At 34.4% G+C, this 18,262-nt stretch overlaps 1 protein-coding gene across 1 annotated transcript in view; it reads right to left on the bottom strand.

The window, feature by feature from the left end:
• Positions 1–18,262, bottom strand: part of LOC104566703 (transcription initiation factor TFIID subunit 4) — a 128,667-nt gene that overhangs the window by 91,566 nt on the left and 18,839 nt on the right. The window contains exons 8-10 of the mRNA XM_088536510.1: positions 13,031–13,136; positions 10,203–10,317; positions 3,002–3,171 (exon numbers count right to left, since the gene is read on the bottom strand). Coding sequence (XP_088392636.1) covers positions 3,002–3,171; positions 10,203–10,317; positions 13,031–13,136 — 391 coding nt within the window. The remainder of the gene's footprint in view (positions 1–3,001; positions 3,172–10,202; positions 10,318–13,030; positions 13,137–18,262) is intronic.

Here is an 18,262-nt window from a genome sequence, read left to right as displayed (position 1 = left end):
TTACAAGTGATCTGGGTTATTTTTCCTGTTTTATTTTCTATAAGAACATATGAAAAAGCTAGGATTTTTCAGCATTGTCTAATAATCACTTTTGTGAGAATCTACTCAGTTTTTCCTGACCTGTTAAAAAAAAAAAAAAAAAAAAACCTACCCATACATATGCATAATGGAGCAAAAGCTTTAAAAGTTTGTATGGGCATCAATGTTCACATGCATGAAGAACATTATTTTTTATCTCCTGAATTCCCAAAAAGAGAAAAATCAGGCTTGCAATTCTTTGTATATGTGTCATAGTACTGTGCTATCATGTACAAAGATCAGGGTTTAAAGTTTTATGATCCTGAATAGAATAGCAACAAGAATACACTCTCTACTCATAAATACCCACTCTTGATTTTTGCATCAAAGAAAAATCTGCAACAGTCTCAATCCTGTCTTCCTACATGCACTAACAGCAATGACGAGGAACCAAAGATCAACAGATACAAAACCGGATAAAAAAAGAAACGGGTTAATACCTTTGCATGAACTACCTTTCAGTTGCTTCTTCCATTTAATAGGATCAATAACAATATTACTCATTTGGATTTAAAATAAACTTTGGATGATAATACTGCCAAGTTGTTGAAGAGATAAGAACGTACAAGGCATTAGGAAACATCTTTCAGTATAACTTTGAGGCATTTGGCTGGTGGTTACTGCCAAAGACTGAGTAGCATCTGCTCTCACTTTAGCAGTTTATATTCCAACTCTGGTGAATGGAAGCACAATCTCTGAAACAGCCTTTGGGGAACACTACCGAGCTGCTCAACAGAACTCTTGCTCAGAAAAGAGAGGAGGAGAATAATATTACTTATACAAGAAAACTTGAAATATAATGCTCCTGAGTAAGGAGAGAATAGCAGTTTCCTAATACCGCAGGTACAGCAAATTTCTGCTTTACTAAAACATTTTAAATGTTCCCTAGAACTAAAGTGACTAAACAGGAATAGTTTTAAAAGGTAGACAGTAAGGCCTACTTAAGTCATGTTCGGATAAATTAAAGCGAGAAGAAACAATGTGTTTTATCTCACTGGTCAATAGGCATAACACAAAACAGAAGAATGAGGACTCGCACAATATAATTTCTTTTTCCAAGTGTGTTTAAGAAGGTCATAGCCTCCTTTGCTTAATCCTGGTGGCTAGGCACAGCAACACATGGTAAGACTGAGTTTTGTCGCGATCTTACAATGTCGTTATTTTAAGTGCCCAGTAGCACAAACGACTGAATTTGTGTGTGGTCCTATGCAATCAACCAATCTGGCCACACACAGTGAAAACCAAACTTCTAAAGCTTCAAAATCAGCTGCAGGAATTCTCTCCTCAAGAGCCATAGATCCCAGATAGTAGCCACTAGTGAACCCCACAGCCACTTTCTAAACTATAAAAGGCTTCATATAAAGCCAAAATAAAGCTCTAAAAGTGGCTGCAGGAGATCACTAGGAGTGGCTGCTCTTTTGGATTCACTGCTTTTGAGAAGTAAATCCCTGCAGCTGCTTTTAAAAGCTTTGAAAGTTTCATTTCAATTATCAAAGCCAATAAAGCTTCAAAAACAGCCATAGGGATTTGTTCCTCAGAGGAGCAAACCCCAACAGGCAATGATGAATAGTGTGGTGGGTTCTGTGGCTCTTAAAGTATGTACAGATTCCTGTAAGTCCTACACTTGTAATTAGAGCTCCAAGTTGTGCAGCAATTGTTACACACAGACAGTTCATTAAGGCTTAAATGGCAAATTCATTACTGATTTCCCCTTCTTTTTAACAGTTTTATTTAGGAACAGTTCCTTTTTGCTTTCTTACACCTGCACAGACTATAAGCATCTCATGAGTATTTCAAAAGCCTTTCAGTAAAAGCTTTCTGGCTTCCTCAGGTGGTGGTAGACATCTCACAAAACGTTGCATGGATGTCTTTCCAGACTAAAGCCACATTTCAACATGATAACTATAGCATGCAAAACAATTCATTCTTCAGAATGGCTCCAACTTACTTAAAAGGCGATCAACTAAAATAACAAGGAAAGTTGGACAGTCAGCGAAGACTTTTGCTTTCAATTGCAATATAAAAAGGCTTCCGTTAGTTCAATAAATATAAAAACAAAAAATAATTCAAGAGTACCCACAACCTAATTGCACTGACTTTTAACAAGATTTTGGTCATATATTTAAAATTATGACAATCCCCTAAAAAAAAAAATATATATATATACTCACATAAATATAGTTCTAGAAAAACCTGATGTATGGTCCTAAACTCTTTAGGTTTTTATCTTAAAACTTTGATGTCTTTGAAAATATTACCAAAATTATTATGAAATAAATATACTTTGGAATGAAAACTATAATGAAATTAATGAGGTATGTCATATAAAATATATTTTAGCACACTTATAAATTCTAAACCACCACCGGTTTTGACTAGTTTTTTTTTCTTCTGAAATTCTTCAACTTCCATTTCCACATGGCAGTATAAATAAATACATGCATTTGAAAAAAATGCTATAGAAAAATCACTATAAGATGCAGGTATTAAAACTGAGTTACTAGTTTTTATGGGGAAAAAAATAACTTTAGCATTCTGTTAAATCATATTCACAGGTGTCCTCTGTGACCTGAACTACTTACTTTATCTGTTTCAATCTTCACATATGGTAAACACGAAGGAGGATTGTAAGAAATAATTAATGTTTGCAAAGAGCTTGGAGATCTTTGGATATAAAAAGCATGGGAAAAAACATAAAATATAAGAGTATCGAAATATTATTTTGTTCCAATTTGAGATAACTAAGTTATCACAAAAGCCTTCAAAGGTTATTAATACAAGATTATGTAATAAAATTCTTGAAGAACCTTACTTATCACAATTGTAAATGCTAACCATATGCTGGTACTCAAAGCTGCTTAACTGTAACAAAACAAAAACAAAACAAAAAACCACTATCAAGAGGAAAGGGTATGTTTCTCACCCATTTCAAGTATGCGTTTATGCAGAGGTATAGCAGCAAGAAAGGGTTCATCTTTACAGGACTGTATCTGGGTTCCAACCAAGTCAGAGTTGGTAGCCATAATTCGGGCATTTTCTTCATTTAGATTAACACCAGCCATAGAGGCAACATCATTGATGTCATCATCATCTCTATAATGGAAATACAAATAAAAATAATTCTGCATGTGATATACTCATTTAATATATTAGCTGATTTTCCAAAGGTAATCATCATGCAATATGTCTGGTGACGGGGCCTATTTGGGGCACAATGACCAAGGTCTCCAACTGTCATAGAAAATATTCCAGATTCAGAAATAACTAAGTATTTCTCTGATCAATTTAAGAAATCCTCAGAGGTAGGACAATTTGTCTCTAACAGAAGGAATTACAGAGGTATCTTCTCATCTCAGACAGCGTTTCCCAAGCCACTGTTTGCCCTGCAGTACCCTTCCTACCTGCTCCAGAAAAGCGCTGGATTGACAACTTCCAGTTTTGGATGACAGATCATACCTGTACCTGCCAAGCATCTCTCATCTCCTACCTCTGTGAGGCATGTGACTCCTAACTGTGGAAACGACTAACTGTTCTTAACACATTTTGTTCAGGAGATATTACTGACATGAATACTGCACTTCTGCATATTCTAAGAGTATATTACATAACCTTTTGGAATAAATGCATGGAAAAGATTCACGTAGATCCAAATCCACACTCTTGCTAGTACATAAAACAATGTAATAAAAGCTTATTTAAAAGATCTTCAAAAAAGTTACTACATATATGCCCTCCTACACACCCTAGAATTCTTTCTATCACTTTGTAAAATGTTTAAGGCCTGCAGTTAAAAAAAAAAAAAAAAAAAAAAAGGCAGCTACAAGTACCACAAATACAGTATTGCAGCAAAAGAACAGAGAAATCTCAATATCAGGAATCAAAGCCCTCCCTGTCCTCTCACACACTCTTTGACATGTGCAGCAGAGCATCCTATTCTATGGAAGATTTCTGTGGTCTCTTAGATACTGGTTTTGATGTCTTTCACAAGGGGGTTAAGAAAGGCTTTTTGTCTGTATAATTCTGGAGAAACGTGCCAAACACTTCAAGCAGAAATCCTATGCTGATTGTCAAAAAAAGTCCTGTTTCCTATACAGATGAGCTTCCACTATTTTTCATGAGTGCTAATGACCTGACTGCAGAACGTAGCAACAGTGGAGTCACTTGATTTCTTTTCTAGGAGTGAAGTTCCCAAAGATGGTGTCACACAACTGATCTTCTACTCTGATGGTGTTCATGCTGTGTTCAAAGCAGCTTCATTTTTACACTTTACACAACACACAGCCAAAACTCTTAGGAGGATCACGTAAGCTTTTGTGAGGAAACTGGGCTACTGTGTATTTGGTTCAGAGAGGACCAAGCTACCCTTCAACCTCCAACCACTCGTGAAAAGACCCTGGAATGACAGTCGATAAATATATTTGGCCACACAACAATGAGCGCTGATTTAAATAGTTAGTAACAGGTTCAAAAGAGTCTAAATACAAAAATAGCAAATAAAATTGAAAAAAATGAAAAAAAGTTTTAAAAAATTAATGCTCGAAATCAACCTAGGTAACCTAACTAGCCTGGCAGTGTCAGAGCCTTCCTGTGGAGGGTACGCAAGCAGAATTCCTCAAAGGGTAACTTTAACTGAGCAGGACGGTTGTGTGTTCCTTTCTTCATAAAGCCACCATGATCTCACTTGTTTTGGCAAGCATTTATAACACAGTTATGTACAATTTGACTAGCACAAATGTATTATCCCTTCCCTGTTTCCCGATTGGGTTGTCTGCATGTTGATCTGCACATGGAGGTATTTTCATCTCCATCAAGCAATCATTCATACAAAAAACAAGATATCACTCTTTACTTCTCAAATTTTTCATTTTCATTCATTTTTCGTTTTTCATTTCTTTCCCCCCTGCAGTTTAAGCCAGAAAACCTTTCTTAATTATTTTAAAACCTAGGACAAATGTTTCAGCTCAAACAGTAATAAAATAAAAAAACACAGAATTTCAAATCAGAAATAGTGAATCCAACTGCAAATTTTGATAAATAAATGTATATAAACAAATGAGGATTATTAATGTTCCCTTGGAACCTGCAAGAATTAATAAGAATGAATGAAATCCATCTCTATAACACTAAATAATCACTAATTACACAGTCAACTGTAAAAAATGATCAAATAACAGATATTACTCCCAATTTATGTTATTCTATGGATTGAAACTTCTGAAATGCCACATAACAACAAAAAAGTCCTGGACAGAATAACTTCCTTCCATCTTCCAGTAATTTATTATCTGTGGGTACTTATATTTTATTTTTCTAAGTTACAGGGAAGATGGACATGAAATATTTTAAATCATAGATAGGACTACAATTTTTCCAGTGTGATGACAACATCCCTATCAGTATATGCTTTTTAGCTTTGAAGAATTACAAAATGGAAGGGTGACTTTGGATACTGAAACAGTCACAAGTTTTTATATAATTGGACTGGCAGCCTTGCCAAACTATTTCCTATACAAGACAACTTTTAACTCCAGATCAGTGAGTTTTTACAAGCCATTCTATGGAACAAAGATGCCATCCAGTGGTAGGTTAGATTGATGATTACCATCTATCTCCCTTTCATCCAAGCACTGTTCAAACACTATGCTTCTTTGTGTATGTTACTGTGTTCATTCTCATTATGCTCAGTAATTATTTCTGGTTTTACTGTATTAAGTATTGAATCTTATGGCATAAATCTAACCTTCCAATATGCATATTATTTATAAAAAGTGGGCATGTGTGCTCAAACTCTTTCCAAATGTAAACTCCACCTTAAAATATAGTCTAACGGTTCTTTCTTCTTCCTATATTCAACCTCTTACACCACCTCCCCCTCTCTTCTTGATTAAAACCATTTGTGCAACTACACAAAACATTTACTTCAAAAATAACAGTCAGAAAGGAAAAAAATAAGGGATTTGCAGTTGTCCATAACATGCTTAAAATACTTTGTTTACAAAAAGACAAGCTATTCAAAAACTGGCAGTGCTTCCTTTACGTACCTCTTCAGAACAAAAATACTTAAAATGTTTGCATATTACTTCCCCTCCCCCCAACGCTCTTTTAAGATTTGAACCCATGATATTCAGATACACAATACTGAGCTGCTCCCAGCTGAGCTGCAAGACTACATGCTGACAGAAAATATTATTATTTTCCGTATGGGAACGGATGACAGAGACTGGCATAAAACATGTTCTACCAGCAGGCTATACAAGGGAGACAGCATTACACTCTCGATTGCCCTATGTCTGAAAGGTGAACTTTCAAGTTATTTCGGCCAAGGCACTGCACATATGCAAGACACTAAGCAAGCTTATGAATTCTGTGGATCACAAGATCAAAGATCAAGTACAGTATTTTGCATATAAACTGTCACTTGAAATTACTGTAACAGCCAATGCTGCATTATATCAATTGTTTATGTAAATTTATTAGAATGTTTATTCCTATTTTCCAAGGTTTAGTTTGAAGATTTCCCCATCATACTACTTTGTCACATGATTCATTCACAAAATCTATACTGGATCATAGATCCAAGATTGAAGATTAGCATAAGGGAGATGACTGAAGACACCACCACATTTGTGTTTAACATTTTTCTTTATTTTGAAAAACATGGAAGAAGGTCATGCTTATCTTATATCTTAAAGTATCTGTTTAGAAAACAAAAACAAAACCTGAGATTTAAAGCTTAGGGTTTAAAATCATATACAGTTTTGAGATTAAAACTTCAAAGTTATCCATTTAACAGTTACATCAGCTTTCTATCTTTCTCAAAAGGACAGGGTGTTATACATGTTATTAACATGTAAGAGTATCCAATTCGAAGGTTTTAGCAAGAATTATAAAATCCTTTATATTAAAAACAAATGAATAAAAAACGGTAAATTCAGAATGCATGTCTTTTAGCTAGTCTAGCATAAAATTCTGAAAATAGAAAAACAGTTAATTGTTGTTTGCTTCCAGGTAAACTCTACTGTAAAATGTTGCATGTCAGCAGCATTAGATATGAATATCAAAATAATCTTCAAATAATCTCAATCACTCACTCCATAGACAGTTTCTGCGAAAATCCCCATCACACTGGCTGCGTACGATTTGACGGGCTTCAAGCAGTTATCGATACACCTTTGAAATAGTGCTTCAGAATAAGAAAGTCCCAGTGAAAATACAAGAGCATCTGGCTAGCTGCTCCACTGTGAAACATATCATACACACACACACAGGATGGTTCTGTCCACTTCCAACCCAAATTTACCCATCTACAGGCAATGTCACTCAGTCTTACTCAATACAATTAGAAAGTAGTGAGAGCCCAAAAGCATCTATACTCTCTGAGACAGCCAAAGCTGGACAAGTCCCTGGTCTAACAAGACCTGCTCTAGTTTGAAAATTGGACTAGATGATCTCCCAAGTCCCCTTCCAACTGAAATTACACTATGACTCAATGTCAGGAGGGAACTTCCTCAGATAGGCCACAATCTGAATTATGGACAATAAATACTTTGAGTTTGATGCTCTCCGTGTTGTCAATGACAGATCACACTAGTGGGAGCTCTGGGGTTACTGAATTAGATGATGATGATGTATGTATGATGATACATACAACAGATACCGCCAAACGCCGTCGCTCCTAGGGGACTTTTAGGGCCTTCTCTTACACCTCTCTTTGCTATAGGAAGCCTCAGGTGAACTATAGTATTAATACTATGGTGCAAGTAGAAGTCTGGATCTCTACTGTAAAATAGAAATATTAGAAAGCACGGAAATCTACCTCCATCTTTAGGTATCAACATAGTTGAAAGGTCAGCTAAACAGAATTTGCCGGCAGTCTCCCCTGAAAAAAATAGCTATATGAAATTTGAATCCCAAAGTAAAATTTCAGAACTACATAATTTTATGTTGTAGAAGTGTCAGGGTTCAAACTCTATATCATAATATTCTGTGAACCCAGGTAGGCAATCTCGCACTTCAGTAATTAAGGCTGACATTAAAAGCTAGACTACTATTTGCAAAACACCTTACTGCTGCAATTCTCTCATGTAGCTCTCTCCTATACTTCCCATAGCCCAAAAAGATACCACAGATTTAAGAAAGTGTATTATTAGAAGAAAGAAAAAAAAAAAAAAAGGGGAAAAATAGATTTTTCCATTTCTTGTGACCAACATTTTGTCCACAGGAGTGAAAAGCTAAAGTCAGTTATTTTAAAGAAAGTAGAGTATAAAAATAATGAAACAAATATGCAATAATAAAACACTAAGGGCAAAATAAATTTATAAACAACACAACTATTTTTCAAAATTCTTGCTTTGCTTTAGATGCCAGTTTGCCTTCCAGCTAAAAACACATTCTTCACACACGCTGGGAATGTTGAGGAAAACTAGTCAGCATTCAGAGGATTAATACAGATTTCCAGCTCTCTGCCTTTAGGCTTAATAGTCAGACATCTATTTGTCCTCAGGAGAGGTTAGGGGTTGAAATGCAAATATGCAAACAACTGAATTCTTTGTTACGATATCAAGAAAAGCTTGATCTTTCTTCTGTTTAATAAATCCTTGCAATTTTATGGACTTATTTAAATGCAGCATTGTGTCTTACTATTTTGAAGGAGAAAACAATGCAAGGAAACAAACACATTCATTCTGACGAAAATTTGTTCTCTAGAGGAAAAATGACATACACCCTTGACAGCTTATTTACCAAACTCACTAAAGATTTATTGATTTATCAATCAGTGCCTTGAGCATTTGCTTCTCCCCAAGGGAAAATTAACAATTCCAACTAACCTAATATATTCTATGTATAAACTAAGTGAATGCAAGAATCAATCCTGGCACAGTTTACAACATCCAGTTAGAAAAAAAAAAATCTGTCCCTTTTGGTGTATGTAAAATTGAAAGCTATACTAACGAAGAATAAATGCTCATGTTGTTCACAAACATAAAAAATACTTATTAAGACAGTACAATTGAACCCAACAGACATTTTAAATCATTTAAATACTCAGTGGGAGGCAAAGGCATTGGAAAATAAAAAATTGAATGATTTGGCTTCTAGATTAATACTAAGTACTACCCCTATTAGTTGCAATACTGACATGCCTCAAAGCAAGCACATTGCACAAAGAATGAACAATTCTGTTCTACTTCACCTGCAAAGTTTAAGCCTGTCAATTAATTACTGGTTTGACAATGTCAGAGCAACAACAATTCTAGAAGAATATGAAAAATCTAGAAACGTATTTTCATTTAACAAAGTAGTAACAGAATAAAATACTTAAACACAAATAAAATGCACCTACATCACGTGCTTACATTTTCCACCTTAAAGGAAGGTAGGGAAAAGAAGATGGAGCAAATATAAGATTAGCTTTTCACCAGAAATAGCAAAAATACTCAAAATGTGAAAAATAATGTTAGTAAAGGTTTTGACTACAACAGAACTGGATACAGCAGCTCAATACATCAATGCTACTGGGCTGAACCCTTGCAATGCTTGGCTACTACAGAAACTCAAAGGCTGCCTCAACCTCTGCTGTGTATGTAATCCCATGAAGAACAGATAAAGCAATGGAGAGTCTCTCTTCTCCAAAAATAAACATAAAATACCCACCACGAAAACAATATTATCTCTAAGTCAATGAAGAGACAGCTGCAGCTTTGGTACAGAAGCCCATTTTTCAAGTCTGCCCTATCATCACAAATAGTAATACAAGATATGTCCCATAAGAATGTTAATATCTGATACATTAAAAAAATACGTATTTATTGAAACTTAATATAACACAGTTTAATTTACGAGAAGTTTTATTAGATTCCACAGAAGTGAAAGCTTTGCTAAACATTCAAAATTGCATCTAGAGAAAAATCTTCAAGAAACATCCCCCCTTCTTTCTTTTAATAGAACTAAATTAGAAAATTGTTATCCAATCAAAGTGAGAAAAGCCAGGAAATATTGTAAAATACTGCCCTCTGGTGTTAAGCCTATTCTAAGTTCTATTTTATATTTAAGACCTCCTCCTCCTCCTCCTCCCCATCCCTCTGTCTTTTTTTTTTTTTTTCTCTTTTTTTTTTCTTTTTTACCTGAAAGAACCACCTCCAGGGTCATTCAGCTTGTTTTTCTGATTTGCAGAGACCTGAACACCGAAGCCCCCAGGACTTTTGCTGGCTTGGATTGTTGGTGCCTTCCCTACTGTGCCTGAAAAACACCAAGCAATGTTATTATGAGCTGTCTTAGACAATTTACATCAAAGAACCTTCTGTCCAGGAACTAAATTTAACTGTCTGTAAATTGCAAACAAAGGAAGTTATTATTTTTAAAGATCACACTGCTGAAGAACAACAAATTAAAATATAAAATTTGTACTAACATTATAGTTTGTTCAGTGTTTAAAAGGACAGAAGATTCTAAAACTGAAAACCAGTGGTCATAGCTGGTTATAATGCACATAAAGGTTATAAATGTTTGTAATGGCCAGTAAACCACTCCTCTATGCAATCTGGGCAGCATAAAGAAACAGAATTTGAAGTGCTCTTAACAAAGCTGGTTTAAGTCGCTCAAGGTACTGTGGTACACTGTCTTTACATTTTCTTATTTCTTTACTGTTCACTATTGCATTGAAAAGTGTGAATTTAAAGTAGTACTTTTAACAATCTTTATTGTTCTATAATATATGTAAATAAGTATATTGCCAAATGTAAAATAAACTCCTCAACTTCTTGTTCTAAAAGTAATCTATGTCTATATGCAAACTTTGCAAGTCTATATGCATAAGTAAAACCTGAAATTTCCAAATGGGCCAAAATGCATTAGACCATCAGCTTCTCCTGAAATAAAAAATAGGTATTTTATTGCTATCAGGCACTGGAAAAATCTAATAAAAAATAATTTTATGATGCTAATTAGTAAATCAAGAGACCTGGGTTGCTATGACTGTTAGAAAACAGTACATCAGTTTTGGACTCAAAAAGTATTGACAAATGGATCTCTTGGATTAAATCATCCTTTACCGTTTATACATTTTAAGAATATGTTTACTTGGGTTACATTTTGTCCAACTCCTTTAATCTCCACCTATCTTTCAGTAAAAGATCTTACCTTTTTCCTTATACATTTCTCCATATTATTGAGAATTACATACACATAATGCTCAATACATTTTAAAAAGTAACTGGAGTTATTCTTGCACAACTATGGCTCATTTCTACATAGTCATGTTATAAATTTTAGCAGAGTTATTTTTCTTTCTTGAGCTCTAAAAAAACCTAGAATTCAATTGTTTGAACTAACAAATCCTTTTAATAGTACTGTTTTATTTTTAGAACTAAAAAAGCACTAGCTTTGAATGAATATGATTGAAAAAATAAGATTTAGGACTTGAAGCTCTTAACAGGGGGAACAAATATTATACCATCAGAATATTCAAGGCCCATGAGATGGCCGAGATAGCAGAAGTCCAGTTCTACTGGTTCAGTCTATAATTCCATTTAAAAGAATTTTGCAAATTATATCAGTATAAGTTTTGGGAATATATACTTGTCTTTTGGTTTAAATCACAATTGTGTACAATTAAGCCGTTAGATACAAATATGGCTAAAACACAGATTTATAATACGAAGCAGGGCATATTTCAAAAACTACAATCTTTTGTGCGCTTAGATATTCCTAGGATTGGTAATGACATACAGAGTCTTTCACCATTGGGTCCCTGCTTCAAATTCAATCAGCATGACCTAGAGAAACAGGCCAAAATGCAAAATATTTACTTGAAATCTAGAATCTGCTAAATTTCTAGTTCTATTTCTGCATGGGTTAAATAGCTGCAGTGAATGCTATGGTTAATAACTTCACCCTTTGGCTCACTTCCATCCATAAGATGCAATTAACAGAATTACTGTACTGATAACTGCTTTGATAAAGAAGTGTGAATTTTTCCTGAAATAATTATGTTACTTTCCATGGTGTGAATAGTTGCATCAGTATATAAGTTCTTAGAGCACGCCTCAATTATCAATACTAGTGTTTTAAAAAGCATTGCAATTTGTTCATACAGATGAATTAATGTAAAAAAGCACTACAATAGGAGTGCTACTCCTGTTTGAGAAGAGAAACATACCATTCTGTGGCAGCCAGCTCAATTCTGGCATAGCTAACAAAACCAACCACCACCCTAAGGCTAATGGGTTTAACAACAAAAAGAAACAAGTGTTTATTAGAAAGTGAGAAGGCTAAAAGAATCCTCTTGATCCATATATTCTTTTTTTTTTTTTTTTTTTTTTTGATCCTCAAGAGAGGCATGTAGCAGTCAGGTACCAATCCACCTAAGCACAGGCAAACGGGTGCATCACCTATGCTCTGGCTAGTCCTGACATGTCATGTTGCTTCACTCAGTCTCTGACATGGCTAAAGAGTAAATAAACATAATGACAATAAAATGGCATGTAGGTTCAAAAGTTTCTCTAGGGATTCTACCCTGACCTCTGTCAACGGAGAGATGGTCACTATCATGTCCAGCCTCAGGGATAAGAGCCAAATCAGAATGATTAAATTGAGATATTCTCGAGGCTTCACCAAAAAATATAAAGTATTTCTTTCTTGGTCCAGAGTTACAAGTTTAAAATAGCAAGAGTCAAGTTCCTGAATTCTTTCCATAGAACCTTCCATGAAAAACTGCTTAGTAAGGAACCAAACCTGTGAGAATTTTGTCATGAGTAGTTTCAAAAGTTAACTGTGTTGGTCCAAAACATGGCAAAATTGCATAATGAAAACATGCATGGTCTGTAAGTAAGTAAATACAAATGTCAAGTCTGCCAGTGTCAATGATGTAAGTTTTTCCCCCATGCTACCAGTTTTCAACTACAATAAAACTCATACAAGGGTAACAATCTCACTAAAATACTTAAACCCATACCTGGTGGTCTAATGGTCTGAGTTATTACCACTGGCATCCTAATCTGGGTAGTCTGGCAAGCAGGGTTTCGTTTCACAGTTTGAGCAGATGTTGACTGGATAATCTGCTATTATTAAAAAAAAAAAAAAAAAGTATACTCATTATATTCTTTATACACAAACACATACAACGTAAACATACTAATACCTGTAATTACTGATATATCTAAAGTATAATCAGCTAATGACAAAAGTCATATTTAATGTATGTGTTTGTGTGTATATGTAAGTATAACATATACTTTTTTTATGCTATACTGTTTAAAAAAAAGTATTTGACACAAATGTCACATGTCACAATCTCAATCGAAAAAATGTATTTCAAAGAAGTGAAATAAATATTAAAGCTTAGACTCTTGTCTTCAGAAATTTTATTAGGAAGCAAAGCAATTTTGTTTAAGAAGATGCTGTGCTAATTTTAGTGGTATCCACCCACAACTGTTAGGTCTTTCATCATATATTATGTCTATAATTTTTAAAGAAAATAAATAGTAAAAGCAAATTTCAAAATATTACGGGTTCCAAAGTCAGGTATACACAAAATGGAAAACAATGTTTTGTGGTGGCCATACATTTTTTATCTTTTAAGTGTTAATTGGGTATTTTCATGGCTTCACTTAATACGGAGCCAAATTCTGAAGTCCTTATTCAAAACTGAAAATGGGTAAGAAATCCTGAATTTGACCTTTGAATTAAACCAAGCAGATAAAACCTGGAAAAAATCATGTCAAAGTGATAGAAAAACATATGTTCATGAAATAAGGAACAAGGCAGTCACAGATGTAATGAATATAATATTCAAAAAGACATGTGGACGTTGGAAAGATGGAAAAAAAGATCAATCCAAGAATAAAGTTAAAAAAACAGAATACAAACAAATTACTAAAAATAAGCATAGGAATCAAGCAAGTGGATACAAATTTACTCCATTAGGACAGCACTCAATGCAAAATATTTACTTGAAGACACCCAATATAAGAATAAAGTAGCTATCATGCTTAAAAATATGAAATACAAAAAGAAGGGAAATTGCATATAAATGTAAAACAAGTACCTTTTAATAAATAAGGAAACAGACTAGTCCACAGTCAAAAAGGCTACACTGACAACTAAGAAGGGGAAAGCTGAACTGGATAAGCTTTCAAAGAATAGTGATGAAAAGCAGCCATACCTTAACTGGATGAAGGTCAGGCCAAAAAGGGAGATTTGTGACCTGTGCATGGAATTTCTATCTGGTATTTTACTAATCTTTTTTGATTAGGATACTCATCTGCAAAGATAACTAAGCTAACTTCTTGAGTTCAGCATCAAATTCCGTTTTACCTGAGTAAGGCATTCACAGGTGCTAAAAAAGTGCGTCAGTAAATAGGGCAGCATTTAAATATTTTAGAAGATAAAAATAATGTTTTATTTACTATATAACACATTTGAAAATGTTCTTTAACAAGCACCAAACTAAACCTCAACATATTCATAAAGGCTAAAAGTGAAGAAAAAGATAAACTATAAATCAACTCAGAGCAACATTTTACACTAAGATTTCAGTTTCTAAATAGTTCCAAAATTCTTTCAACACAGTCTGTCATCTTCAAATCTGGAAAAGCGAAGCTGTTTTCAGTATTTCTCTCACTGAAGACAGCAAGCACAATAGCAAAGCAAAAATAACAAAGACACAGAAAACCTAAAAGATTTAATATGATATAGCAATTGCCTAGAATAACGAGTCTGCAAAACAGTAAAATTACAAACAAAACTATGATCAAGACAGTGATAAGTCAACAAATACTGTCTTAGCCTACTTACTCTTCATCAGTCTATTAGTCAAAAGCTGAAAAATCATCTCCTAGATCCTAGACTCTCCAAGAAAAGCAATGAAGCAAGAAAGTCATAGCATTACTTCTGTGAGTGCATTACGTCTCAAGTTCACTTCATGTTTTTCTTTTCTTTCTATAGAATAACATTTCTCCACAAAATCACAGACACATTTCTCACAATAACGAAAGTACTCTCCCCTCTTTATCTTCTCACTTCTCCCCTTATGCATTTTCTCTTGACTCCACTAACAAAGCTCACTTAGATACACCATCAGTCTGCTCCTCAGACATGCTCCTTCTGCTCACTTCCTCAATGCTTCGACAGCTAATGCTCAGCCCATTTCTCAAGGGACACATTACTTCCACATCTGTAGGAGGGGAGGGATGGCTATACAGAGGTGTTTTTATTTAAGTAGACTTGTGAAGATGAAAAGAGGGTATTCAAAAGTCACATTACAGGTAACCAGAATAACAAAGAAGTTAAATAACCCGAAGACCCTTCTTTGAAAAGCTTAGATTCAATAAATACATGAGAATAAAAGCGCTCTCCGGGTCTAATCTTAAGCAAAAAGGTAATAACCATATCAAGACTGGTGTAAATCTTCTATCATATATTATTACAGAAAAAAAAGAAAAAAAAAAAGAAAAAAAAATCAGCCAAAGCACATAAAATGGATCCAAGCACACAGTTTGATAACTTCTACTCTTTCTCTCTCACCTCAAATGTAACATAACAAATAAAAATAAAAGACAGTACTTACAAATGATGAAAAAATCATTTAAGAAAACTAGATTAGAGCTCACTGTTAAGGTTTTGATGCCAAGAATTTTCAAGTCTCAACAAACTAGGTGCTCATTTGCCAATGCAGATGCACAGGACCACAATAATATGCTTTCCCTTACTTGACAAGAGCTGAAAATTAGCCTGACTTGATTTACACAAAACATACTTTGCAGCAGAAGCACCTCATCCAAAAGCTTGAGCACTTGAACTAATGAACCACATTTTACATATATGTACCAAATACAGAAATAAAAAAAGCATAGGAAATAGAAGCTGCTGTAAATGATTGAAACTAAAATGAAATTGGAAAATTTATCCTGAACTTTGCATTCCTTCCTTTAATTGAGGTTTAAAATGCAGAAGAAAAAACAAACAAGCCACTTAACTTGCAAATGTACAAAATTCGGAATGGCTATGGTCTGATATGACATTTATCTTCACTCATGAGTAAACACTTGCTAACTCACTTGTGGCTATGCCACTTGTGATTTATCAGTCTACTCGCTCCTGAAGATAAATGTCATATCAAACCTCAGCTATCATGTAATCTGGCAGCATTAACTTACAATGTTCATCCTTTTGTAGGCCAAGAATTCCTATTTGCCATTATTTACCATGCTGCAATGGTAACAATCACAGTATTTAACCAATGCCTAAAAATTAGCATAGGCAGTTACTTTTCTTCTCCCAACCCAAGAAATGAACATTTTTTTAAACAAGCATATAATCTTTTATGCTACTATGACCACAATACTGTTCCATTGAGCATAGACATGTTTTCAAAGAAACTATGAAAGCCACTGGATCATTTGGCCCACCTGCTCCACAAATTATCACTCATTGCTTCAAATAGTATTTTATCAAGTACAATCTTAAATATTTCCAGTGAGAGCTCTTTTACCACTTATTTTGGGAATCTGATGTGCCATTTAATAATCCGCTTTATGTGAGAATATTTTGCCTTATGTTCAGCCTAAATTGTTTTTTGCTTCATTTCATACCATTATTTATATTTATACTCCATTAGACCAACTTAAATAATTTACCATTATACATAATGTCTAAACCTTTAAATATTTTTAAATGTTATGTTCCCTTTTATTCATTGTTTGACCATGATTTCCTGTGAGTCTCTAAAATGTGTATGGACTACAGTAGTTCAACAGCAGGAAAGGCCTCAGCAGAGGATTAAAAAATGAAGAAGAGCCCCATGTAACATGATGCTTATTCTGCAGTTTCATCTTATTTCCAGATTCCATTAATCTACATCACCTTTTCAGAACTCTCCACAAATGACAGTCTCAACCACAATGACAGTCTTAGGAAAAATGTCAAAACATGTTTTGGCAAAAAACATTCTAACGAGACTTAGAAAATGTCTAAATTTCCCCTCTTGTCAACATGCACAATTTTTTTCAGCAAACAATGCTGAAGAAATACATCTTTCCTAATCCTAGTACTGGGCAAATCTTGGCATTTCTTTTTGTATACCTAGATTTTTTTTATTTAAGGTGAACTGCTTTAAATCTAACTGTTTAACATTTACATCTAATAATTAGCCAGAAGCCCTTTCTTATTACAGTGCATTGGCAACACAGTACTTACAGTGCGAGTCAGTCATCACTACTCAACCTCCTTACAACATCAGCAAATATAAAAAATAAATAAAAAATACATTTTTTCATAGAAATTTTGTCTGCTGTAACACTCAATCTTCTCCCTAAGAAAGAATATTTAGATGAATTGTGGACATTGCACTTGGACCAATTACACAAATTGATTTCTGGCTAAGCTCATTAAAATCTCATCAATAAAATATTAGCCCAAGATTCACCCACATATCCCTAACTAGCATTAGTTAGCAGCGTTAATAAAACTATCTAGCTCTTACACAGCATAGCTTTGCTGTAGGCTTAGAACATGAATTCCAACATTCTTCACAAGACAGACAGACAAAGTCACCTCTGATCTCCATTAGCACTGCACATTTCAGTGCTGAAATCTCCTTTCTGTAAATCTACACCACACAACAGGACAGGGTACAGAGAACTCTCAAGCTTCCAAGACACAAGCCTCCTAAATTGCCCACAACATAACTGGAAGAAAAAGATCACCACATTATAACTGCTAAAATATAAGTGAATGAGGCCTATGGACAAAATCTGGATGCAAGAGCAATAGCTCACAGATCTCTGCCCCTCTGCTATGTTGTATGGGCATGCTCTTTGCCTTTCACTAATTTCTATCTAAATGATCAGCAGATGTACTTTGTCACTGATTAACAACACAAGTCTCCATTCTGCTAAAAATCTTCTCATAGTGTGAGTGTTTTTCTGGAAATAAGAAAACTTATCCTATCATTTTGATTTTTCCCCCTCTCTAAATTAACAGCAGTATTTTCCTAGAGCATATCAAAATAGTTTCAGAATGAGCTCTCTAAAAGCACTGAAAGATGGCCTACCTTAGCCACTACTTAACGTAGAAGGGCGTTTTTCATCAACTTTAGTAAGAACAGTATTTGCCTAAATGTAACAGTTTTTAAAAGCCACCATTATGAACAACGTGATTCAGAATAGTGTAATCTGAGATGCTCTGA

This window comes from Tinamus guttatus, unplaced genomic scaffold, assembly GCF_059628265.1.
Source record: "Tinamus guttatus ecotype Peru unplaced genomic scaffold, ASM5962826v1 Tinamus_guttatus_pri_ptg000674l, whole genome shotgun sequence".
Taxonomy (NCBI): domain Eukaryota; kingdom Metazoa; phylum Chordata; class Aves; order Tinamiformes; family Tinamidae; genus Tinamus; species Tinamus guttatus.
Note: the sequence above shows the minus strand (reverse complement) of the source record. Positions and strands in the feature narration are given on the sequence as shown.